The 27,467-nt window shown below is 45.7% G+C and overlaps 1 protein-coding gene across 1 annotated transcript in view; it reads left to right on the plus strand.

Annotated features, from left to right (window-relative positions):
• Window positions 1-527: 527 nt before the first annotated feature.
• prmt3 (protein arginine methyltransferase 3) overlaps window positions 528-27,467 on the plus strand; it is a 46,072-nt gene continuing 19,132 nt past the window's right edge. The window contains exons 1-11 of the mRNA XM_061222244.1: window positions 528-616; window positions 985-1,099; window positions 1,249-1,331; window positions 1,568-1,617; window positions 2,963-3,068; window positions 4,005-4,170; window positions 5,280-5,412; window positions 7,388-7,453; window positions 8,687-8,808; window positions 13,939-14,038; window positions 25,095-25,173. Of these exons, the coding sequence (XP_061078228.1) occupies window positions 601-616; window positions 985-1,099; window positions 1,249-1,331; window positions 1,568-1,617; window positions 2,963-3,068; window positions 4,005-4,170; window positions 5,280-5,412; window positions 7,388-7,453; window positions 8,687-8,808; window positions 13,939-14,038; window positions 25,095-25,173 (1,036 nt within the window). The 5' untranslated portion in view covers window positions 528-600. The remainder of the gene's footprint in view (window positions 617-984; window positions 1,100-1,248; window positions 1,332-1,567; window positions 1,618-2,962; window positions 3,069-4,004; window positions 4,171-5,279; window positions 5,413-7,387; window positions 7,454-8,686; window positions 8,809-13,938; window positions 14,039-25,094; window positions 25,174-27,467) is intronic.

Raw genomic sequence — 27,467 nt, forward strand, 5'->3', positions numbered from 1 at the left:
ATACCCGAAAATCATTAACACTCTATAATCTCCCTGACAAAACAGGATTACTTAAAAAGAGATGGAAATTCATTCAACTGACGAAGCGGGAATACTAACACAGAGTTAGGAAGTGTACATAAACAGTGACAGGGTTCTCAGACAAAGAACCCTCAGCTATCAGTCCCGCAAGGCTCTCCGCTGAGAGGGACGAGGCTCCAACGACCATTACATTTACATTTACATTACATTTACATTTACATTAACATTTTTTTTGTGGGTTAGACAAGAGGGATATCAGAACGGGGGGAATCAGGAGGGAGGACTAATATATATAAAAATGTCAAATTTCCATTTTCTAATCTTAAAAGTAGGTAAATATGATTTTTTTATGTCATGTGAAATTGCTCGGACATGGTTGGCAACACAAATCAAATAGCGACCCATTTATCTTCCAGAAAGGGCTCACGTGAGCTGATTTTTTAGAGACCAAATAGTAAATTTTCTCTGATCGTTTCCAGCAAACAGCGACATCCTGTGGTAACTCTGTAGAAGTACACTTAGGCTGCTGTTTATTTTCTCTGTGCGCGACCCGGAAGCAGCTTATCCAATGAAACAAGCATGGCGCGGTACATGGGTAAATACACGTGAAACGTCTAACTAGATATATAAGTAATAATGCGACACTGTAATGCAGATAGACATATACATGCATCTGTAGATAAACAGATGATCTTTTGTCAAGGGGGGGTCAAGCTACTAGTTAACGTCTAGTTAGCGTATTGCTACCAGTAGCATCCCATTTTAGATTACCATCCAGCATGCGAACAAGATCAGAATCAGAAGAAAATCCGCTGCTTTTGGTTCCTGGCTGTACTGCATAGCTGCTAGCTAGTGTCCCTTTATGAAAACCAATGCAGTAAAATAAGTTTTAAATTGTATTATCGTGGAATTAGAAATAATCGGTTCGCCAGCTAGCAAATTAATATTTTTTTCTTCTGAAAGAGAACAACGATGCTGAGGATTTTCCCGACCTGTCGGATAGTGATGACGACCAGTGGCAGTCGATGGAGGAGAGTCCTGACAGCAACCTGAAAGTTTTATGTTTATTTTGTGACAGGTGAGTTTTTGCCATTTCTTTTGCGATATGTGTAATTATAAATGATGCATATTAGATCATTTACTTTGCCCAGATGTAACAGTATTTGTTTGCTTACATGCGTCGAGTTTTAGTTTAATTGACTTGAATTTACCCTTTTGCTTTATCAGGTGGTTAAATTCTGTTGACGACACGCTCTCGCACTGTAAATCCGAACATGAGGTGGACGTGGCCAGTTTGTTGAGGATATACAGTAAGTGATTTTAACATACACTGAAGGCTCCACAGTGCTCCCGTTTTAGGAGCATTTGCTCCTGAAAACTGAGCTGTGCTAAATGAGTAAATTATTTAGGAGCATGTCTACTAATTAGGATTTATTACTGCACGTGTGCTCCTTGGAAAATAATTATGATAGTGCCCTGAGCCTGCAGTCAGTTCACACAGGTGTGTATTAGTACATTTATGACCATTTCTAATGTCTTTTTACAGAATTGGATGACTATGGATACATCAAGCTTATAAACTACATACGGACTGTGGTGAGTGATTCAAACAGGAAACACAGTTTCAATTCCAAAGTACAATGTCATTTTTTCAAAAAAAGAAAAAAATATATATGCACACACTATTGATTCTAAATTATACATCTGTGTTCCTTGTAATCATTGTTGTCAGTCACAGTCTAGCCTTAATTAGTGGTATTTACAAACTGATGTCCCTAGTAATTATAATGTATACCTATCATTGTTTTCCTCATTTGTAACCAGACTATGGGTACATTGTTAATAGCGAAATAAATTCTAGCTTACACTGCATGTGTAAAGTTTGAGCTCTTATGCAAGTTCAGGTGATGTTCTGGATATCAGTGTAAGAGTTTGCATCAGAAAAATATGGAGATTTACTAACATCATGATGGAGTGAGGTTCTCTTATCCACTAGGAAGGTGTTGGTCTGAATCCCTCTTTGTCTGTAGAAATACAGTGTTGGTCTGAATTCCTCTTTGTCTGTAGAAATACAGTGTTGGTCTGAATTCCTCTTTGTCTGTAGAAATGCAGTGTTGGTCTGAATCCGTCTTTGTCTGTAGAAATGCAGTGTTGGTCTGAATCCCTCTTTGTCTGTATGCAGTGTTGGTCTGAATTCCTCTTTGTCTGTAGAAATGCAGTGTTGGTCTGAATCTGTCTTTGTCTGTAGAAATGCAGTGTTGGTCTGAATCCCTCTTTGTCTGTAGAAATAGTGTTGCTCTGAATTCCTCTTTGTCTGTATACAGTGTTGGTCTGAATTCCTCTTTGTCTGTAGAAATGCAGTGTTGGTCTGAATCCCTCTTTGTCTGTAGAAATGCAGTGTTGGTCTGAATCCGTCTTTGTCTGTAGAAATGCAGTGTTGGTCTGAATCCCTCTGTAGAAATGCAGTGTTGGTCTGAATCCCTCTGTCTGTAGAAATGCAGTGTTGGTCTGAATCCCTCTGTCTGTAGAAATGCAGTGTTGGTCTGAATCCCTCTGTCTGTAGAAATGCAGTGATGGTCTGAATCCCTCTGTAGAAATGCAGTGATGGTCTGAATCTCTCTGTAGAAATGCAGTGATGGTCTGAATCCCTCTGTAGAAATGCAGTGATGGTCTGAATCCCTCTGTAGAAATGCAGTGATGGTCTGAATCTCTCTGTAGAAATGCAGTGATGGTCTGAATCCCTCTATAGAAATGCAGTGATGGTCTGAATCCCTCTATAGAAATGCAGTGATGGTCTGAATCTCTCTGTAGAAATGCAGTGATGGTCTGAATCCCTCTGTAGAAATGCAGTGATGGTCTGAATCCCTCTATAGAAATGCAGTGATGGTCTGAATCCCTCTGTAGAAATGCAGTGATGGTCTGAATCCCTTTTTGTCTGTAGAAATGCAGCGGAGAGAGCCTCTTCATTGCCCAAGAAGGAGCTCTACCCTGGGAGAGTGATGATTATATGAGACCATCACTTCAAGATGATCCACTGCTTCAGATCGGTATGAAAGCCAACTGCTTGTCTTGATGTCTCCTTCTCAGTCATGTGAGAAAGCCAAGGCAGTTCTATATTTCTGTGTCGTCAGTGTGTCTCAGTGTAGCATAGCCTTTTCACTGGGTTCTTTAAAAAAAGAATTGCCTGTTTCCATAAAATATCGTAAAAATTCCAGAAATGTTCTATTTGTATAGTGTTGTGTGAAAGAAGGTACACCCTCTTTCTGTTCTTTTGGTTTACATATTAGGCCATAACTGGCACTCACTGACAGTTAGATAAATCTGACCTCCGGTGACAAATAATGTGAACCAGATTTTACTGGATCTAACCCCATTTGTATGTATGTATGGCTGTATAATTTTATTTTAAAGGGGTATATTACTCAGAAATACAGTGTAGGCTGTAAGTATTTGGACTGTCGTATAATTTCTGTTCTTTTCACTCTGTACTCCAGCACATTGCATTTGAAATGAACATGAGGTCAAAGTGCAGACTATCAGCTTTAAATTGATACATCTATATCTAGTAATCCGTGTAGGGATTACATCCCTTTTTATACAATCCCCCCATTTTAAGGGACCAAATTGATTGGTCCCTTAATTGGTTGGCCTCTCAGCTGTTTCTGATTAGTCACATCCTTAGTGCAGATACATGAAAGCTTTGCTTAGTGAGTCAGTTCCAGGACTGTGCTGTACTGAACAGCCAGTGTTAGTGAGTCAGTCTCAGGACTATAATGTACTGTACAGCCAGTGTTAGTGAGTCAGTTACTGGACTGTGCTGTACTGAACAGCCAGTGTTAGGGAGTCAGTTCCAGGACTGTACTATACTGAACAGCCAGTGTTAGGGAGTCAGTCCCAGGACTGTACTGTACAACCAGTGTTAGTGAGTCAGTTCCAGGACTGTACTGTACAGCCAGTGTTAGGCTGCTGCTCTCTCTCCTCAGACATAGAGGATCTGTGTGGGGCAGAGGGGCCGGGCCCCTGTAGAGAGCAGGATGGGGGCCCCCAGTCCTCCAGCGCTCTGATGCAGAGGGCCCAGCGGGCCGAGGAGAGGGCCCAGCGGGCTGAGGAGGCCCTGGCTCGGGCGATGGAGGACCTGCACCGGCTAAAGTAAGTAGAACAATACAGTCTTAATCAATGTACTAACACCATTACTAACACTATTACTAACACTATTACTAACACCATTACAAACACTATTACTAACACCATTACTAACACTATTACTAACACTATTACTAACACCATTACAAACAAATAATAGTTAATAGTCATTATTATCAGTTACTTAAACTGTGATTGGTAATACAACTATTCATGGATATTGTGTATTTATCTCAGTCCAACTGCTGAAATTGATCTCGGTGCAGGGATGCTGAAATCTCAAGGCCAGTCGTACTGCTGGTTTTCTTCTTGACCTTGAGGAAGTGAGGAATTGGGGATGTCAGCGAATTGCCAGAGATTCACTCACCTGCTGTCCCAGGTTTACGATACAATAACAATACATGTAATTTAGCTGACGCTTTTATCCAAAGTGACTTACAGTTGATTAGACTAAGCAGGAGGCAATCCTCCCCTGGAGCAATGCAGGGTTAAGGGCCTTGCTCAAGGGCCCAACGGCTGTGCGGATTGTGGCTACATTGGGGATCGAACCACTGACCTTGCGGGTCCCAGTCATGTACCTTAACCACTACGCTACAGGCCGCCCTAATCAGGGACCAGACAGGAAGAATGAAAACCAGCAGCAGCATTGGTCTCAGAGCACAGGCTTGATTGCTTCTGCATCACTCAAATCGCTCACAATCAGTCATTCCACCCTTCCACCAGCAGAGGGTGCTGTGTAGCTCATTAACTGTCCATTTCAATGGAATTGCATTCCAGCTTGTCCACCAGGAGGAGCTACTGAGCTCATAAAGGCGAAGGGGTGGTGTGTGTGCGCGTGTGTATGTGTGTGTACGTGCGTATGTATGTGTGTATGCGTGTGTATGTATGTGTGTGTGTGTGTGCATGCGCGCACATATGTCTGCCTGTGTGCGTATGCGTGCGTTTATGTGTGCGGGCGTGTGTGTGTGTGTGTGTGTGTGTGTGTGTGTGTGAGTGTGTGCGTGCGCGTGTGTCTGTGTGTGTGCGTCGGTTTGACAGAGGGAAAATTCCACTGCCGCAGAGTGGCTCCTCTTCACGGCCCTGCCTCAAGGCTGTGTGTGTGTGACTGATGGCAGGCAGCTCGCTCAGGGCCTGGTGCTGAACGCTGACGTGAGCGTGGGCGGGGCCGTGGCGGACCTGCGGGAGGATGAGGACGAGGCCTACTTCAGCTCCTACGGCCACTACGCCATCCACGAGGAGATGCTGAAGGTGCGGGCGACTCTCTCAACGCTCACAGTGCTCCAGCACGACCCCACGTCCCCGTCACGGTGACCGTACGCCCGCGCGGCTCTGCCGCTGTCCGCCCACGTTTCCCGTTCCGCGAGCAGCCGTAAATATTTATGAGCCGTGTCTTTTTTCAGACGCAGCGTAACTTTTAACGGTTCCCCTGAAGGAAGCTGGCTTCCGCATGATTGGTGGCGTTCGCTTGTGTACGCCCGGCGCCACGGTTTGCCGCCATCAGTGCGGGAGAAAGCGTGACGCGGTCCGCTCCGCGCCTCCGCGCGTAGCCTCTGGAGAAGAGACGTCAGCGGTTTTTTTACCCCGAAAACGACTCCTGCTGGCGCACAGGACCCCGTAAAAAAGAGAGACATGCGCGGTTTTAACTCCTCCCTCCCAAACCCCCCCCCGTCCCACCTCCCTGTTTCCTCCCTATCCAGCAGGAACTTCCACTTCAGCTCGTCCGCTGGTCTCTGCCTTCTCTGCTGCAGCCATTTTACACTTTTAATTCTGTCACGCCATGAAACTGTGTCTTCTCCTCAAGTCTGAGAGGATTGTTCTAGAAACACGGTCATTATGAAATCAGCCCTTTCTGATACATCCGTAATGGAAGTGGTTTCTAGATTGCAGAGCGTATTGCACTCTATTGCGCTTCGTTTATGGGTTCATGTTTTCAGGTGTAAATGGACGAACCTGGATGCTGACCTTAACTAAAGCTAATTATTTGCCGGCTGGGTACAGTTTGGGATGGTATGTAATTAAAGAACCCAGTAGTGTTGACATGTGGCCCTGCCACAAGGAGTTGTGGAGTTTGATTGGCAGGTTAATTAGCTGTTCTGGACCTGACTCCAATGCCTCTTGTCAAGTCCGTGTCGGCAGACTGTGGGTGAATACATACCTACACATGCGCCTGCATCTGTATTACCTACGCGTTTCGTCTGCATTTTGTTAATTTAAAGCTACATATCGGTAAACGTTTGGCCGTCTGTTATCTACGAAGAACAAACTCGCATATCACAACCGAATAAAGGCTGCGATTCGTTTCAGCTAAAAACGAAGCTTACGGGCGAAACTGCAAATCATAACGTTTTCGCCATCTGCCCCGCAGTTAACAACACGGGCTCGTGTGAAATAAGCGCTGATCCAGCGCATTGGACTCGGTTAGCATCAGCGCTCGTTCCGGTGCCGGTATCACGCTGACACCCTACAACATTACTGTGTAACCGGCAGTGACGAAGTGTAAAACAGAAACGGAAGACAAAGGTCCAGAAATTAAAATGGGGTTGCACGTGCTGTTTTATTTCGAGCCTCCCGGAACCGTGATGAGTCGCAGCTGGCCGTTATTTTTGCGTGCGTCGCGGGAAATATGGATTTTTTTCAGACAGCGGTTTATTAGTTTTTACAACGCCTCGCAGCTACCTCAGATAAAGTGTCGGCACTGACTAAAGTGTAATTGCTTTAACCGATGATGGTACGTCCCCGGTACGTTACAGCCGGAAGGTTCAGCGCAATTTCTTATGCCCTTGCGGCTTCTTGGATGGCGGACAGAACGTTTTGAGGTTTTTATTATCGAATGGGTGAACGTTGGCAGTTCTTTGACAGAGTAAACACGTTTTATAAGTCTGGTGATCAAGGAATACATTTTTAGGCCCAGTAGGTTTACATGCTTATTCTACATCCGTTGCAATTGGAGATATTTATACCTGGCATATAGCAAATTAATTTAAAACAAGATATGGGTTGAAAGAAATGGCTCATATTAATATATGCGTAAGTCAGGGACCTGAAATATTGGTGGAATTGGCATTGCCACCCACAGCATACAAGTTTTGCTTCGCTGAGTTTTCCTTCTGCATGCTGGTGTGATGCAATACACAGACTATTCACGTTAAAGCTGAGGTGTATTGTTGTTTTGTTCTTATTATTATGGCTATTAAAAGTTTGTATTTTTTTCTTCTTGTTCCAGGACAAGGTGCGCACGGAGAGCTACAGGGATTTTGCGTACCTGAACCCGGACGTGTTCAGGGGCAAGGTGAGTGGGGGGCCAGACGGCCTGGAGGTCCGCCCCACGGGCAGCTTCCCACCGCAGGCTCCGCTGGGGCCGCTAGCCGGGGCCGCTAGCCGGGCTAGCGCTGGTGCTTCTGACAGCGCTTTGATTTAATGCGCCCCGGTTTTATTACGCTCCAAACCGCTTTTGGGCCAGGCCGGGACTGCTCAGCCCTGATAACGGGGAGGGGCGGCTGGGGGTTGGGGGTTGGGGGTGGGGGGGGTACATGTCCCGGGCTGTCGGTATGGTAGCTAACGCCAGAGTCATGGTCATCCGTCACCACGACGACAACCAGCCGGTTGAAACCCTTTTAGATGCGGGGCTGGCGGGGGTTGATCTTGAACGACGGGGGGCGGTGGTGGGGGTCGGGGGGAGGGCAGATTATCTTGACCATCGGGAGACTGTCTCCTGGGATGAGGGGTTGGCCAATCAGGCCCCATTATTATGATTTACAGCGGCCTTCCATTGAGACGCAGAGATTTTTTTCTAGATTTTTCTGATTCATTCAGGGAAACTGGTCTTCACACCCAAAGTACCTTGGGGGGCCACTGTCAGAATACATCTATTCCTGCATATACCTGATACCAGCTATAAAAGGTCTTGATGTGTTGGTGTGCATGTATGTGTGTCCATCCATGGGTGTGTGTGTGTGTGTGTGTGTGTGTGTGAGAGAGCATGTATGTGTAGGTACACGTGTGTGTGTGTGTGTGTGTGTGTGTGTGTGTGTGTGTGTGTGTGTGTGTGCCTGTGCCTGTGGCAAACTCACGGAAGGGGCTGAACCCCCAACAGGCGAGCAGGTGAGACATGTATATCCCGTAAAATTGGTATTTCCTCTTTATTTGGAGTAAACAGGGAGCAGTCTCTCCGTGGGGGAGCAGTCTCTCCGTGGGGGGAGCAGTCTCCGTGGGGAGAGCAGTCTCTTCGTGCGGGAGCAATCTCTTCGTGGGGGAGCAGTCTCTCCGTGGGGGGAGCAGTCTCTCCGTGGGGGGAGCAGTCTCTTCGTGGGGGAGCAGTCTGTCCGTGGGGGAGCAGTCTGTCCGTGGGGGAGCAGTCTCTCCGTGGGGGAGCAGTCTCTCTGTGGGGGAGCAGTCTCTCTGTGGGGGAGCAGTTTGTCTGTGGGGGAGCAGTCTGTCCGTGGGGGAGCAGTCTCTCCGTGGGGCTGGCTGAAGGCTGACTGAGGTCAGGAGTAAAGCGTGCACTTCCCCCTCCGGCCTGCAGGTGGTGCTGGACGTGGGCTGTGGGACAGGCATCCTCTCCATGTTTGCAGCCCGGAGCGGGGCCCGGAAGGTCATCGCCGTGGACCAGTCGGACATCGTCTATCAGGCCATGGACATTGTTCGGTGAGGAGCGTGAACTGCTGACGGACAGCACTCTAGAGCTGGGATAAGGCTTCATACTGCTCATCCCATTCACAAGCCTGTGTGTGTGTGTGTGTGTGTGTGGGTGTGTGTGAGAGAGAACATACATTAGCTTCTTTCTCTGAAATACTCTATTTTGAATGGACAGCAGCTTATACTACAAGCCGTGTCTGTATGAAGTTGGTCTCATGTTGCAGTCTTATAGTAATATTCTATGTCGTCTTGGTAGCATAGGCAAATTGTGAAACTGCTTGTGAATCTCCTTTGATCCCGTCTGTAGGTTTGCAGAAAAGAGCTGCAGGATGTTTTCTTCTCAGCACTGATGCATTAGTCTCCTTTTTATTCACTCATGATAAACACACAACATAGAATAAATTATACAATTTCAGTACTCAAAACATTTTATTCCCTAATAGTAATGGCAAAATTGGCACAAACCCCAGTGGAATGGATCACCCCAACTAATAGCTCTCCAGAAAACCGGCTTATCGGTTTGGTCATGGTAGTATTGTACAGGGCCCCCATTACCAGATTTCTGTTTTCATATGCGACGTTTTGCTTTCATGACGTTTACATTTCATTGTGTTGTATGCGTTTGGCAGACGCTCTTATTCCGAGCCACCACAGCTTCCATTAAGACAGCTGGTTCTTTACTGAGGCAGTGCCTCACCTGGGAAGGCAAACTTCAGCCTGAGAGTCGCAAAACCCAGTTCTCAAACCTTTCTGCTTCACTGGCGGCCATTTTAAGGTTCTAATCAACCTTAAATCCTGCATGGAGCCTGACGGAGCCGTTGAAGCCCATCTTGTGGAGAAGGTTAATAGTTTTTTTTTTTTTGACGTATTGCTCTGACTGACAGCCCCCAGGGCAGGGCTGTGGCCTTTCTGTCTGTTGGTTTCGCTCCGTAGATCGCTGGCCTCTCCCTGCTCCGCAGACTTCCTTGACATTATCGGCCAGTCCTTTAAAAGCTCGAGAGCTGCGGGAAAACACTCCGCCCTGGTGTGTCGCAGCCCCGAAAATGCAGCGCTCGTTCCCCTCCGACAACCCCAATGCTCCCACTGTCTCCACCACCTCCCCAATGCTCCCACTGTCTCCACCACCTCCCCAATGCTCCCACTGTCTCCACCACCTCCCCAATGCTCCCACTGTCTCCACCACCTCCCCAATGCTCCCACTGTCTCCACCACCTCCCCAATGCTCCCACTGTCTCCACCACCTCCCCAATGCTCCCACTGTCTCCACCACCTCCCCAATGCTCCCACTGTCTCCACCACCTCCCCAATGCTCCCACTGTCTCCACCACCTCCCCAATGCTCCCACTGTCTCCACCACCTCCCCAATTATCCCAGTACCCACTGTCGCCACCACCTCCCCAATGCTCCCAGTACCCACTGTCTCTAACACCTCCCCAATGCACCCACTGTCTCTAACACCTCCCCAATGCTCCCAGTACCCACTGTCTCTAACACCTCCCCAATGCTCCCAGCACCCACTGTCTCTGGCCCTGTGCCTTTCAGAGACTCGCTGGTCCTCCAAACGTTACCGTCAAGTTGCTCCCTGTGGGCACAAGCTGTTTCTGCCTTAGAGATGTGCCTGGCCAACCTTGTCACGGTGTTTCGCATGTTATTAAACACAATGGAGACCATGGGGATGGGTTTAATTTAACAGCCCGCTGGCTCGCTGTCAGAGATGGAAGTGTGTGGCCAATCTGTGTCAGTCACTCTACAATGGCAGGTCTAATGGTGCTTAGTTCTGACTTCACCAAGGGTGCAGGAGCACATTGTTTATTATCAATCTCTTGCTTCATTTTATTACGATTCTTTTGAATCAGTGCGGGGCTGAACATTCCCGCCCTGGGATGTCCAACCATCTGTAACCACAACCGCGTTCGTGAGCAATCATCCGCAAATTCTGGAAAGCGAAAGCATCCTGGGGTTTTCCTCTGAAAACAGTCCTGGGTCAAATACATTTCTGTGCTCAATCGATCTTGCCCGGTGCAATTGATCCAATGGAGAGTCAGAGTATTTTGTAAGTTTCAATACACCAGTCAGTCAGTCAGTAAAGCATAGAAATGCATTTGAAACAGTTCCAAAAATATTATGTATTTGACGCAGGTTTGTCAGAAACATGTGGCGTTACCAGCTGCTTCAGCCCAAGGTTAATTTCTCATTGAGTGGAGTCAGAGGAGGACCGCAGGTGCTCAGTCCACCAGCAGGGGTCACTAGAGAGCAATGAAACCCAAACCCCTAACGCAGTTGCACATCACCCTAGCAAGCTACTCGCCGTAGTCTGTACCGGCACGCTTGCAGATTCCAGGTCTGAGTCCACCAAATCAGCCAATCAGGAATCTGCCTTCTGCATTTAACCACAGCGTATTCTGCATAAGAAATTAGCGATTGTTGAAAGTGGTGTACTTTTGATATGGCCACATTTGAGATCGCTCAGTCTGAGAGCGTGCACCTTTTCCATCTAACACTGGACATTATCCCTGTTTTTCTGGAGGGAGGACAAAAAAAAAAACTTAATATCAGTTGAAATCGGCGGCATTGCAGGTCGACATTACAGGAGACGACGGAAGCCCAAAGACTCACAGCAACATCAGCTTCACCTCGATGCTCCCTCCCTCTCTCCCTCTCTCTCCCCGCCTCTCTTCCCCTCCCCCCCCCCCCCCCCTCTGCCGACATCGTCGGCGCTGTCCTCTAAATTACACTTGACTTAATGAGATTACAACGTTTCCTTTACGGCCGGAGAGAGTGGCTGTGGAATTCTGGGAGACGGAGATAGCGCTCAGAGGCAGATTAGGATCGGGGGGGGCGCAGATACATTTTCCCCCGGCGTGAGTAATTATCCCGTCCCCGTTAACACTCGCTGTCACGATAATGGAATATTGGGAGAGATTGATACCGGCGTGGGGTAGAGGGGGGTCTCACAAAGTTGGGCTGTTTGCGGTTATTGTTTGTGGGTTAAAAAAAAAAAAATGTTTTAAAGCCCTGTCTGAAGTTTGGTGCTCGCTTTACGAGTGTATACGAGGACAAGGCAAGGGGGCAGCGTTCTGGGGACTCAAAGCCACCGGCAGGAGATTTATTACGTATTATTATTATTTTTTATTTATTTTTTATTTATGGGACAGTGCACATTAATCAACATTTCAGTTTCCACATCAATATAAATGTGCCAGAGTTAGCTAATGAGCTCATTTTCATCTGTAGTCCCTGGGCAGGTTCTTACAAATTAGTGGCCTAATGTTATCAATACAATGCTTCAGCAAGCACAACAGTACAACACAACACTATACAATGCTTCAGCAAGCACAACAGTACAACACAACACAATACAATTCATAAATGCGTAACAAAAGTAATAGATATAGTGTATGTAAAAACAATGATATTTGCTTGCGTTCATGATTATTACTATACTAATATACTAATTCTGCATTTTAATATTGAACACCGGGCTATTTAAAATGTTTATTTGTTGCCAAGTAAATGGACATATGTGTTTATTGGTTTAAGTAATTGTGAAACAATGCCTTCCTAGTGATTATGACAGTATTAATGTTCAGAAACATTGATTTGAAACATGTGTAATTGAGCATTTATTACACGTGAATTATGGGTAATTAAGTGGGAATAAAACGGTCATTACATTCCACCAATCACGGAGTAGTGGCAACCAACAGAACAATGTTCATAATTTCCAGCTTCTCAGTGGGAATTGCCTGGAAGTAAATTATCCACCAATCACTGTCAGGGCTGGTCTGCTGGTAATTGCCAATGTACTCTGTGATTGGTGGAGCTCTTCAATGTTTTTTTGATTAATCAGCACAACAACCCTTTTTAAATTCACTTGTTCATAGGCAAATACAGCCTCCTCCTAAAGCACTGTACAGCAAGGTCACTTCCTTTGTTTTTGCTATACACTGAAGACAATTGAGTTTGAGGTCGAAAGATGTACATGAGATGACAGATCCCAATTTCAGCTTTCTTTCACGGTAAAAGGAAGGATCAGCTCTTCATTAAGTAAAAAAATTATGGCTCAACATAAAAACCCTCCACACTGGGGAGTAGCAAACACAGCGTAGTCAGCAAATGTTCCTTTTGGGCTTTTAAACACTCTTTTCCTTTTGGTTTTGGGCCCTTGCCTTTTAACTCACAAATTCATTTTCTTGCCGTTTGGGTCACAGAGCTTTTGCTTTGTTCTTCTTTTCCTTCGACTTCCAGTCAGGCCTTCCTCTATTCTCCAGTCACTCCTTCCTCTGTTCTCCAGTCACTCCTTCCTCTGTTCTCCTGTCACTCCATCCTCTGTTCTCCAGTCACTCCTTCCTCTGTTCTCCTGTCACTCCATCCTCTGTCCCCTCCAGTCACTCCTTCCTCTGTTCTCCAGTCCCTTCCCATTCCCATTTGTTGGAGAACGCTTGAATATGTTTCAGATCTTTTGAATATGTTTGAGAACATTTGAACCTGCTTATGAAAGGTTTTAAAAATAAAACATTAATTCACATATTTCTTTTTATGTAAATACAGATATATGGTCAAGTTATCGTGATCTTGTGTTCCCTTGGAATTGGGTGTATGGCATCCCAAAGGACTATATTTATTGCCTGTCGTACACATAGTTGCGTATAGTGTAGCACGTCTGTTAAGATGAAGCCACAGTGGTCCTTTCAGGTTTACCAGCTGAGGAAGTCCCAGTGATTCATTGATGTCATTGATTGGCCAAATAATCATCCAGGATTTCCCTTTGACCTTGACTTTGCTTACAACTAAGTTGGACCTCAACAAATCTGCATGCAGTGTAGTGACAGGTCATGGTAAATGGTAAATGGTCGGCATTTATATAGCGCCTTTATCCAAAGCGCTGTTCAATTGATGCTTCTCATTCACCCATTCATACACACACTCACACACCAATGGTGTTTGGCAGCCATGCAAGGCACCAACCAGCTTGTCAGGAGCAGGAGGTTGGGTGTCTTGCTCAGGGACACTTCGACACAGCCCGGGCGGGGGATCGAACCGGCAGCCCTCTGACTACCAGACAACTGCTATTACATACATTACAATAGATATAATGAAATTACTGCAAGCTGATGGTGTCTGAATGTTCCCGCACAGATCAAACAACCTTCAGGAGGTGATTACTCTGATCAAAGGAAGGATTGAAGACGTGGATCTACCTGTGGAAAAAGTGGATGTCATTATTTCAGAATGGATGGTGAGTTTCATAAAGTTGTCTCATGTACCAGTATTCTGTGTTACACAGGACAGGTTGCAGTTCTTATGATGCCATTACCAATAATAATAATAATAATAATAATAATAACAACAACAACAACAACAACAACAACAACAACAACAACAACAACAACAACAACAACAACAACAACAACAACAACAACAACAACAATCCAATATTAAGCAGTGTTGTTACACACAATAGAGTTTGTCATTTCTGACATGTCAGATCTCCACTTTTCTGTTTGTACAAACGAAACTGAACGCAAAACAAATTTACAAAATCATGCGCAGCTTTGTTTTCTTTTTACCAACAGCGTTTTATCGACCGATTTTTTCCAGCGACAGCATTTTTTCCCGAGCATTCTTTAAGCGTTGGCACACGGCCGTATCGCCCGTTTAACCGCGAGTCTCTGTAGCGATAAGGTGCCGACAGCAGGTTGACCGTGCCCCTGAAGTCATGCCTAATTCATGAACCGCCCGGTGCCCCGGGAGAGGCTTCCCTCGTCCCGCTCGGGAACATTAGAATTCCAGGGCGACGGCACCGCGGAAGATTAAAGATAGGAAGCGCAATCTTTAAGGACTTTAAGACCGCAAACATTAATAAATCTGTAATTCCCATCGCATCTCATCTCCGCGACGATGGTGAGATTTTTTTAAGCGGCCCTCGGGCGAAAGGTAGACTTTGGCGGCTCAGACGGCCGCAGTTTCTCTTTCGGAGCAGAGCGACGTGGGAGAATTGTCTTCCTCCTGCTGCAAGGCCATGCGCTCTGTGTTCAGAGGCGTGGCGAAGTGTCGCCTTGAAGGCGTGACTTCCCTTTGGAAATTGCCGTTTGTGAGTGTGGCTGAACCTTGCTCATTCACTATTCCGCAATCCTCCTTTCCTCTGCATACGTTAGGGCCGTGGTCTCCAGTCCTGGTCCTGGAGAGCTGCAGGGTGCGCTGGTTTTCGTTGCTACTCTGCACTTAATTAATCAATGAGAGCAGTTAACTCACCTCACCTGGTTACCTGGGTCTCAACAGGGTGCTGATTTTAAGGTGAAAACAAAAACCTGTAGACCCAGTAGCTCTCCAGGACCAGGGTTTAGAGACCACTGCGTGAGGGGAATCGGAGCAGGGTAGGAGACGATGTGCTCATGGAGAAAGACATTGTCATTTCTGCTGTACCCCCCCACCTCCACCGCTTCCTCCGTGGTGATGTGGCGTCCCGTTGGGGAAATTAACGCAGGATTGGGAAAAAAAACTCCCCGCTGGCAACCTCTACAATACTGCTGCAATCACAGAGCCAATTAAGTCCTTAATTATTCAATTGATAAACTTCATTTACTAATTGAAGACACATCAATTGCAGCTGGATATTTAAAAGCCTGTTTTAGTTTTCTATGTTAAACCCCTTAAGGCCCTTTTCTTGACACAAGCCTGAAAATGACATACCCCCCAAAAAGAGTCAGAATTATCAAAGTATTACTAAAGCAAAGTTACAGAAGCTGAAACACAGTGAAATAGGAAGCTTTTTTTCTCTGGATACATTTCTGTTTTTGACTAGATACAGATTATCGTAGCTGTGGCTGGTGGACTTAGAAACACAATGGAGCCAAGTCACAACACTGGACAAACTATGAGAATATCACCAAAATATTTCTTTATGGAATTTTTTAAGCCAACATGAAGAAGTTTGTTTTAACGTTACTGTACCTTACGCTCGTGGTTCTTTGAAGACCACAAAATAAGAATATATGCGCTTCTGTGATGCTGATTACACGGTGACACAAACATTATACTGAGTCTGAAACGCATAATTTGCCAACACAACTGTTTAGCCAAGTTGCGTTAACACAACAGTGGACAGCAGTGGGATCAGCTCCGTACTGGTAAACTGACTTACCTTTCAATTTGACGTTTTTGATCCCACATCTTTCATTTTAATTCTGCACATTTTGCTAGTTCCAATCATTTTGTTTGGCTCGATGAGCCTGAATGAAACTCAGAGACCACAACATGTGGAACTGTGACCTTAGCGAGCTATGCTGCAAGAAATACAGTGTAGGGTGTTGCTATGGTTGCAACTGAAAGGCGCATAGTGTGACGTGTAAAATGATGTTGGGTGTCTTTTAACTAAGGAATATCTTTCATATAAATAATTGAAAATGAATCAATGCCTGTGACATTATCCACTTTGTCATTTCCATGATGCCATTTGGCAGACTCTTAATGTTCACAAGTCCTTATTGACAAGTCCGAGTCGAATCTGGCGTCCGTGTATGTACAACTCAGGTCCCCATCTCTGACATACTGTATCTTACATTCCACAATTTCACATGCAATTTATTATTCAAAAGCAGTCAGGCTCTTTATTTATAAGCTTACTGAGTAATAAGAAAATATTTTGAGAATGTATTTATATGCTCACCCTATGCAAAATGGGACAAGTCACTGAAAATTCCCTCTATTGTGGAGTCAAAGGTGTTTTCACTGTCTTCCTCAGAAATATTCATTCAGACAAGAGATTCTTTAGAGGTCCTCCAAATTAGGTCCTCCATTTAGACGTAGGCATTGCACAACATTTTTTGTTGTTGTAAAATGTCAATAACTGTTTTTGCGAAAGCGCAGCAGTCTCTGTGTGCATATTGAAAATGTTTTGTTATGCAGGCAAATAAATACTGTGTCGTTTTATGCAAGCCTAACAAACTGTAGACCGTTGGAAAGAAAAAGCATTAGCTAAAATGCTTTTCAGTCATCACTTCAATAACATGCACAAAGTCGGCTCTTTGCTGGACAGAAGCCGTACTGTAATTGCTTGAGCACAGATAGGGATAACGCCTATATTTAGCAATTGCATTATGTTTACTGTGACTTTTAACACTTCAAACAGTATATCCTGTTACCATAGTGATTGAGAATGCCACCATGGAATACGGAATGAATGCAAAAAAACGCCGGCCCTGCCCTGGGAGACTTAAGGGGTTAACTAAAGGCTGTGACTCATTCATACACATTTTTGACATGAATAAGCTGTTTGTTCATGTTTGTTAAAAATGCTATGATTTTAATATATGTAAGATGACATTTCACGGTCATTTAATGACTTGTAACTGACCGTTTGGTTTATTTCCTGTGGAAATACCACCAGACTTTCCCCCTCGTCTTGTGAGCCTGAGGGATCATGACGTTTTTGTGGGCATGTCTGCTTTTGCCGACTGGATCAACAAGAGGGGCGGAGTTGCGGAGTTATTTTGCTTACGTTTAAGCAGATTTTCACCCTGGGCCATGGCTCAAACAAAACATTTCAGTCATGGTTGCTATTTTACTTTGCAGAAATTGGAGTGGCACGGCTAAAAAAAATTAATAAATAAAAATATATAAATAAATAAATAAAAACAATAGGATTCATGTTATCTATTAAATAACAGTCAGTCTTACAACTCAGAAGAAGTGGTTGAGGGTTTATTAGCCCTTTAGCCCGTGTCGGTCCTGCTGTAGGTGGCTGTGGACCCTGCAGTGCATCACAGAGCTGGCTGTGCCGGCTGCGGAGGTCTGGACCCAGTTAATGCTCTCGGGGTCCAGACGGGTTGTGCACATCTAATCCAGCCCAAAACTCGCTTGTTAATCCGAAATTCTAAACTTGTAACAAATGCCGCTTTCCCTCCATTTTCAGCCGTTTGCGCCGAAAGCTCGTTAAAATGCCATTTAAACAAAAAAGATGTCACCAAATACAAATTAGTCGATGTTTGTGATTGCCTGCCAGCAGCGTAACTAATGAATTTGTTCACAGAGAAAGTCTGCACTCTAAAATAAAGAAGATTTTTGAAATGCGTTGATTTCTGGAGATGTTGTGGAATGTGCTGAGATATGTGTGCTAAGCCCCAAAACTAAATGACTCCAGTTTTGTTGTGATGGAAGCATTATGCTGACTGTTGACCTGTATCATGACTGTAGCCCTGTCTCATGACTGTAGCCCTGTCTCATGACTGTAGCCCTGTCTCATGACTGTAGCCCTGTATCATGACTGTAGCCTTGTATCATGACTGTAGCCCTGTCTCATGACTGTAGCCCTGTCTCATGACTGTAGCCCTGTATCATGACTGTTGACCTGTCTCCTTATCTTTTTGCTAAGTTGGGAAGCTTACTTGCGGAAGATTCCCTCCTTTTTGTTTTCTCGCAAGTTAGGGATAGATTATTTTTTTCTGTGAAGTTAGGAATAATTTATGTGGCCTGTGTGTTTAGTGCTTGGACCAGTCTGTCAACTAAGGGTAGTGTTGTTTTTTTCGTTTTTGGGCTATGGTCCATCGTGTTGAGTTGGGCCTTAACAGGCTGAAAACCCTCCATTATATTTCTGTCACTTCGGCCTGTAGTCTGAAACGGATCATTCATTTTAGGACAGCAGTTTGAGAGCCATCGAGTCAACGTGTTAATTGCAAATATATATTTTTTAAAACCCCTCAAAGGTTTTTGACGAAATATGAATGATTTCTGCTTGCCTGTCCTACATCAGATGGAGACAGATGCATTGTGAAAGTTGAAGAGAGCGCTTAATTGAATTGGGTGATGTGTGACAGGAGTTCATCAGTCGGCCAGGTTCCAAACGAGGCGGGCCGGCGATGAATCAAGGCCGCTGCTCCAACCGACGGACCCCGTCATCGGGTCTGGGCCCAGACCTCGTCCCGTCCTTTCATGATTAAACACAATCAATCTGCGCTCCGCTGACGGGAGGAAACCGAACACAGCCAGGCTCTGCTCCCCGGCACTTCTCTCTCTCCCCATCCGCTGCTCTCTCCCCCTGTCCCTGTGTGCTGCTCTCTCCCCCTGTCCCTGTGTGCTGCTCTCTCCCCCTGTCCCTGTGTGCTGCTCTCTCCCCCTGTCCCTGTGTGCTGCTCTCTCCCCCTGTCCCTGTGTGCTGCTCTCTCCCCCTGTCCCTGTGTGCTGCTCTCTCCCCCTGTCCCTGTGTGCTGCTCTCTCCCCCTGTCCCTGTGTGCTGCTCTCTCCCCCTGTCCCTGTGTGCTGCTCTCTCCCCCTCTGTCTCGGTTCACAATCAAGGCCGGCAATCAAACGCAGAACCCCTCCCCCCTGCTGTCAATCACCAGGGAGTCGCTCCCTCCCTCTGCAGGGGAACTCGCCTGAGGAACTTGGCGTTTTCTCCCAGGAACTTTTTTAGAACTTTGATCATAAAGCTTGTGTGGATCGTAGTTTAATTAGCTTTTTTAAAATTTTAATTGCCGCTCAACACTGTCCTGTTTAATTTTGTCTGTCTAATTACCATTGTCTTTGAGCTGTTCCTCTCCCCTCAAGTAATCAAAGACATTTACTTCATAGCGTAAAAATGCTGTGTTGTATAAAACTCCATACACTCTCTCTGGGGTGAAAGGTAAAGGCAAATGTACCTCCACTGTCATTTTATTTTAATAGCTTTAATAGATCTTTAACAGATGTACAGTGGTGTTGCTTCTGTAGTCCGAGGCCCTGTGATCCTACTGTTGCTTTGAATCCGTAACTCAAAACAGCGAGCAGGAGCGTCCAGGTGTGTTGTGACTGGCTCTGGTTCCTGGTTGCCTGCCAACCTTGGAAAAGGTGGTTCCTTAGAACAGACAGGGGTTTTCATATGAGAATCATGTCCGAACCAATCGATTTTCAGTATGCATCAGGTGACGTGACTTGTTCACCGCGTCCTACTCTGTGTGTGTGTGTGTGTGTGTGTGTGTCAGCTCACGTGTGCGTCCATCTTGGAATGTGCATGCGAATGTGCTTTTGTGGTATGAGGCAGTGCTTGTGTACCCCAGTTTTTAACCCCAGACAGAGGGGCCAGGAGAGATGCTGTTGTCCTGGGGTCTGTTTTTAACCCCAGACAGAGGGCCATTTTGATGTAATCAAGTAAGTCAGCCATTAACATTATCCGAAGGAGTTAAACTGATGCTAGCTCATTAGCTTGCTCTGCTAATGGAGTGATTTAAATAGTAAGAAATGCTAAATGAACTCTCCTGATAAGTAACTGAAACCCATTTGTTGCCTGTACCGTATGCAAGTTTCACAGGTTTTATTAGTTTAGACCAACTAATAAACAAAATGTCTTTGAGTCAAGATTCATCTGGGTTCATACTTAATGACAGCGATTGTCATCTGGAAGGACAATATGGCTTCCGGTAAAAAGGACTCCTCTGTACAGGCCTTCTGAAGTAGGAAACCCCAACAATCCTTTCATCATTGCACATTTCATTTCATTTAGTGAAAGTTAGTCGTAACATTAATTGTAACTTAGAAGGACATGCGATAGCGCTATCCTTCTCATTGGAAACTGCAGTTAAAGGAAAATGTCTGCTGATTCCAGAAAATACAGTTTCTTTGCTTGGTTGCGATTGTGAGCAGAAGCTCGACTTTATGGAGCATATTATTCTCCATACTGCAAAAGCCGGCCAAGAAAGTGTCTCCTAAGCCTTCAGTGTCAGCAGGTTTTCCCCTCTGAGAAATTTTTGCCTAACGGTAGCGCCAATCATTCACACATGGAGATTGAAGGAATGTGACCTTGGATTAATGCATGTTAATGCGCCGAGCTCCTCTGGTGCCGGGACGTCACGCCAGGCGTCTCCTGCTGCCCCTCAGGAACCCTCCGGCCCGCCACCCCGCCATTTAGCTCCACCAGGCCTTCTTCTCGCCGTTTACAGATTCCAAGCTAAAGGTTTACAGATTCCAAGCTTTTGGCTAAAGTCTGATTTATACCTCTGCGTCAAACCTACGCAGAGGCTACGGTGTAGCCTATGTGTAGCCGCGTTCCCTACGCCGTAGGCTACGCAGAGGCTACGACGCGTAGTTACATTTCTGGGAAGGTGCACATCAGGCTATGCCGTATGCCGTATGCCGTAGCCTCTGCGTAGATTCGACGCAGAAGTATAAATCAGGCTTAATTCTGCGTTCACATGCAACATGGTAGATGGTAGGCAGCAAGCCAGATGCCTTTAGTGGATGAAAGCACAATGGTAAAATGTGATTAAGACGCAAAGAACTTTGTCCATGGCTACATGGCAGACTGCACTTGCCGTTGAAATGTAAAATTTACCGTTGTATTCTGTTGAATACTGTTGCATTTCAAACTGGATGTGACACAACACAACACAACAGAAAATGGGCATGGAAAACGTTTCTTTTTTTTGTTTTTCTCGACATAGATAAAGAGCTATACCAAATGCAATCCTCCTTTTCTTATTTATGTTGGAAACAATTGCCGAGCAACATCACCATAGCAGCGAGTATATTACTTGTTGTCATACCGTCCTGCCATTTCTTCCCGTACCTTCCCAAAACTGCTGCTCTGCTGTCTCCAGTGATCCATGTGAACGCTGCATAAGGGACACAAGTATTCTTCAGAGGCTGTGATAAAAATTCAGTAATGCATACATTTTAAACAACCATGGTTCAACCATGGTTTTTTTTGCAGTGACTCTACCACCACAGAGTAAGAGCAGTTTGCTGGGAATGCTTGTTGATAAAATGGCGCTGCTGCCCGCCTGAAAGCCTCTTCAGGGCTTCTCGTTAAGTTGTCTCTGCCGGCTCCCGAGAAAACAAAGGCGGACGCCCCTCCACCTGACGCAGCCCTTTTGTTTACCACCCTAACTGCTCGCCTCCCCAAACCACCGGCTGAAGGAGAGGATCCCCACCCCGGCAGCGAGCGCTAGCTTTCACCGGCCACGGTTCCACCTCCCGGTCATTAGCATTCGGCTCCCGGAGTCGCGCAGGGTAGTTAGCCGCGGCGGGGCGAACGCGGGGCAGGTGAGCGGCAGTAGAGGCTGTGCCGCCCCGCTGCATCATGGGAGCCGAGGTCAGATGGCAGCGGTTGCACTGCGTTCTGAATTACGCCCAGATGAGCGCTAGCCGCTACGCTAAAGGCCTGCGCTAACGGCCTGCTGCGGGACCCAGCCCCGGCACCTGGCCATGTTGCCGAGGTTACCGCGGGGTGAGAGGGGGGTCGGGGCGGTTCAGACAGAGGGCGCGGTGCTTGTTTGTAAATATGGGAGGAGGTTGTTGATAAATTCACTTTTACCTTCTTTCAACCGCGTTTGCGTCTGCCAGGCTTTGTCTAACCTGCTGGTTTACTAGTCAGATTTACCGTTGGGCACCGAGTCAGCTCGTTGCGGCGAGACCAGCGTGGATCGTTGCCGGGAGACCGGCGAGGCCGGCATCAATGCCCGTGAGCGCCTTCGGTCACGACAAGAACAGCGAAACCACGAACGAGGCCGGATTTTTCTTTTCTTTTTTTTTCTTTTTTTTTTTTTTTAAAGCGAGTGAGTCTTTACCTATTTCACTGGGGTGGCATCTTCCTGAAGTGTGGATTTTTATTGCTTTTTTTCCTCTGCTCTGCGCGTATGTATTTTATGATGCAGGAGTGCACGCTTGGCGTGCTCCCCTACATTTATAGACTGGGAGAGTGATGCTGATGACTAGCCACCTTGACTGCTTCTAAATGAATGCTATTGGAGGAAAAGGTGAAGTCGATCATGATATTTTTCCCTGAGGTTCATGAAATGTTCCCGCTTCTGTCTGCCTGCAGAAGGTTTATTGGTGGCAAGCTGTTTTTGAATGGAATAGGGATGGGGATGCGTTTGTGTGTGTGTGTGTGTGTGTGTGTCTGTCTGTGTGTGTGTGTGTGTGTGTGTGTGTGTGTGTGCGTGTGCGCATCTTTGTGTGCTTGTGCATGTGTGTTCTCACAGGGAGATGATGAAAAAGCAGTATGTCAGCGATCTAGGAGACCCACGATGACGACATGTTGACAAAAACTCTATTTCTGGCAATAATAGAACAACACTGTGGGGGTAATGTAGTCTCTGCTCAAGCAGAACATTGGGTCACGCAGGGGTCACGGCAGTCACAAAGGATTCTGGGTAGCGTTCTGGAGGGGGGCGGGGGGGGGACACACGTTCCTGGCCGAGTCGGCATAAATTCCTGGCCCCCCAAATTTCCCTGGGCATTTCACGGGCCCCAAGCTAATTCCACGGCTCATAAAGGGTTTGGCGCTGCAGGCTGCAGAGATGTGTGTGGCTTCCTGGGTCTTTGTGATGCCATGTTGCCGTGTTGGCGTGGGCGGAGCCTGTCGTGCAGTGGTTGCCGTGAGCCTTCCCTTTCTCCCACGGTGCCTGTCCCCCGGGCCCTCAACCAGAACGCCGTGCTGCTCTGTGCCCTGCCTGGGCTGTCAATCACAAACGTCCATTTGGCCTGCCATTCCTATATTGTTCATTATTACTGTCGTTTCTTAGTTTATTTTTTTATTTTATACATTCCATTCGTTTTTTTGGCATGAAATTGCCGCCCAAGAAATATCCTGTGTGTCCACACATTGGTCTCTCTCAGTAAATGTACAGTGCCCTCTACAAAGACCCATTATGTCTTGATTTGCCTAAATCTTATATTTTATTAAAGGGTATTTTTATACATTTTGGTTTCCCCATGTAGAAATTACAGTGGTGTTTATACATAGTCCCCCCATTTCAGGGCACCATAATGTTTGGGACACATTGCTTCACAGGTGTTTGTAATTGCTCAGGTGTGTTTAATTGCCTCTTTAATTCAGGTATAAAAGAGCACTCAGCACCTAGTCTTTCCTCTCGTCTTTCAATCTCCTTTGGAAACTGTTATTGCTATTTATCAACATGAGGATCAAAGTTGTGCCAATGAAAGTCAAGGAAGCCATTATGAGACTGAGAAACAAGAATAAAACGGTTAGAGACATCGGCTAGGCCTTTGGCCACCTATCCGACAGATCAGACTCTTCAGGAGTCAGGTGTGGATTTGCGAATAACCACTGTCCGCAGAAGACTTTATGAACAGAAATACAGAGGCTACACTGCAAGATGCAAACCACTGGTTAGCCGCTAAAACAGGATGGCCAGGTTACAGTTTGCCAAGAAGTATTTAAAAGAGCAACCACAGTTCTGGAAAAAGGTCTTGTGTACAGATGAGAGGAAGATTAACTTATATCAGAGTGATGGCAAGAGCAAAGTATGGAGGAGAGAAGGAACTTCCCAAGGTCCAAAGTATACCACCTCGTCTGTGAAACACGGTGGTGGGGGTGTTATGGCCTGGTTATGCACACTTCATACCGTCATTGCATGCAAAGGATATGCAGCAAATTACTAAACATTTAATGTTACTTTCATTTACATAACAATGCTGTGTCCCAAGCAATATGGTGCCCTGAAATAGGGGGATTATGCATAAAGCAATGCTGTAATTTCTACATGGTCAAGCCAAAATATATATAAATGGCCTTAAAATCTGACGATGTGCACTTTAACCAAATGTGTTTTTTATTTTTTTATTTTTTTATTATTATTATTACTAATCTCAAATTTTGGAGTACAGAGGAAAATAAATACATTATTTGTCTTCGTCCCAAACATTATGGAGCACTGTATATGAAGCATGTAAGCGTATATGTTTTTTGTAAGTTAATAAAGCATATAAACATTATATATGGTGAATCTATCATGACTGACATTACCAATTAGAGAGTTTTGTGTAATAAGTATTATTGTGCAGCTGCCAATGTATTCATTATTAAGTTTCAAGGTTTTTGGCGAACTATACTAGGCCCTTGTTTGACATGGAAATATTGTTGATTCATCATTAGCTATGTACTTCACTGTGCTGTGATGGAAGTTTGTTGCGTGACTGACATTACAAAAAATAGTCATAAAATCTAGTCAGCCTTGATTCAAAATTGTCTTCAAACTACTGGAAGTAGAAAATTGCATCTAACATAAGTAGTAAAGACTATATCTCTGTAATAAACATAAAAGAAAATAATAATAAAAAAATAATAAAAGAAAATGGTTATTTATTTTTCCAGTAATTTCATAAATATAGCATGACTAACGTTACCATGACTGACGTTACAATAAGCAAGTAGACAAGCAATTATCGTGGATCAGTTCACAGAGAGGAATAGAGAGGAATAGAGAGGGCACTACGTGTTCCAGACTCACACAGCCTGACAAAATTATTTTTATTGTTAATTGTTCATTCTCTCTCTCTCTCTCTCTCTCTCTCTCTCTCAGGGTTACTTCCTGCTGTTTGAGTCTATGTTGGACTCTGTGCTTTACGCAAGGGATCGTTACCTGGCTGATGGTGGATCAGGTGGGTTCCATGTATGCACAGTTTCCTGGCTTCTAATGATGCGGCCAGCATCAGCAAATAGTTTTTGGGCTTTTGAATGTGGAACATTTCAGTGTCCCTCCCGAGCAGCCTGGTGTTAGAGTGACCAGTCCTCCCAAGTGCTGCCCTGGCTGGTGTGAATATAAACATGGCTGGCAACAGTCTGACTCTCTTGAAGCTCACTGGTACTGTCTTAACAACAGTTCTGTTTGTGTGTGTGTGTGTGTGTGTGTGTTTGTGTGTTTGTGCTCTTCTGTGTGTATATGTGTCTGTGTATGTGTGTGTACGTGTGTGTATGTGTGTGTGTGTGTGTGTGTGTGTGTGTGTGTGTGTACGGGTACACTCGTGTTTGTGTGGGTCTGCTCCATGTGTGTGTACATTGTCCCAGTGCGCGTGCATGCGTGCTTTAATGTGCATGTCTGTGCGATGTGTGTGTGTGTGTGTGTGTGTGTGTGGATACATTCATGTGTGTGTGCTCCTGTGTGTGTGTATGTGTGTGTGTGGATACATTCGTGTGCGTGTACTCCTGTGTGTGTGTGTGTGTGTGCGTGTGTGTGTGTGTGTGTGTGTGCGTGTAGTCCTGTGTATGTGTGTACTCGTGTGTGTGTGTGTGTGTGTGTGTGTGTGTGTGTAGTCCTGTGTATGTGTGTGTGTGTGTGTTGTTCCCTCTCTGCTGTGATGTGCTGATCTGCCTCTTGTCACCACTCGATGTCATGATTTGTGACACGGGAGCCGTTCTGAGGCACTGACTTCACAGGCTCCCTGGGATAAAGGTCACCTCTGGACAGGAGAGAGAGATGGAGAGAGTGGGACAGAGATAGAGAACTTATATGATGGTGCACTTTTCAGTTTCACTATTTCTGTCAGAACAGGGCAGACATTCTGAATTTGGAATTCTGGTATCTTTACAGTGGCCTGTTTAGTTTAAGTATAGTGCGTGTTGGTAGTTTAATTGTGGTTGCGTAGAAAGGGTGTTTAAATGGTGGTTATATCGTGTGTTTTGGTAGTCTCATTGTGGTTGTGTAGAAAGGATGTTTAAATGGTGGTTATATAGTGTGTTTTGGTAGTCTCATTGTGGTTGTGTAGAAAGGATGTTTACATGGCTATTGTATAGTGCGTGTTGGTAGTCTCATTGTGGTTGTGTAGAAAGGATGTTCACATGGCTGTTGTATAGTGCGTGTTGGTAGTCTCATTGTGGTTGTGTAGAAAGGATGTTCACATGGCTGTTGTATAGTGCGTGTTGGTAGTCTCATTGTGGTTGTGTAGAAAGGATGTTCACATGGCTGTTGTATAGTGCGTGTTGGTAGTCTCATTGTGGTTGTGTAGAAAGGATGTTCACATGGCTGTTGTATAGTGCGTGTTGGTAGTCTCATTGTGGTTGTGTAGAAAGTGTGTGTTGGTAGCTTCATGCTAGGCTGGCTTTTCTTGTTCTGTGGTGCTTATTTGAGACGGGAGCCCCGCTGCCCTGCCCCCAGGCCCGGTGTAATTCTTCCCCCTGCCCGCTCCCCCTCCCTGGCACCTCTCCGCACATTAACCTCCCTTTATCCTTAAATGTCGGTGGATTTGTGGGGCGTCGCCCCGGGAAGAGGGATTCTCGCCCTCCCCGACGGCCCAGAGAGTCACGTGACCCGGGCGGAGGGATGACGGACGGGTCCCGGGCGGCCAGTCGAGAAGGGCGCGGGTGTCAAAGCCATGAATCCACCGCAGCTGCATTCCGCCACGTTCCGGCCAATCGGCGCCTTCCCCCGCTCACCTGAGCCCCCCCCCGACTCGCCCCCTCCCGGCCGCCAAATCGCGGGAAGAGACGAACACGCCTCCCCCGGGGGGGAAGAGCCAAGGGCCGAAGGCCAATCGGTGCAGCCCGGCACAGAGCTGTCGCCGTGTGCTCAGTTTCCAGCGTTGAATGATCGCGGTTTTAATGAAAACCGCGGTCGTCCTTGAACGTGTTCAGTGAGCGTTATCGTTCCTTTCTGCTGGAGGTCAGGGGTCAATACTACACCTTTTTTTGAGGGAAGGGGGGGGAATAAATGAGGATATTTTGCTGCCTTCATGACTTTATTTGACTACTGTCTTGTGGTAATATCTCTGAACAAGAACAAGCTGACATAATGTTTACATTATATATGTGCACAATATACAGTATTTATAATGTTTACATTATATATATGCGCAATATACAGTATTTACAGTGCCGTCCATAAGTATTCGGACAGTGACGCAATTTCTTGTGCTTTGGCTCTGTAGTCCAGCACACTGGATGCAAAATGAAATAATGA

Source organism: Conger conger, chromosome 15, assembly GCF_963514075.1.
Source record: "Conger conger chromosome 15, fConCon1.1, whole genome shotgun sequence".
Classification (NCBI taxonomy): domain Eukaryota; kingdom Metazoa; phylum Chordata; class Actinopteri; order Anguilliformes; family Congridae; genus Conger; species Conger conger.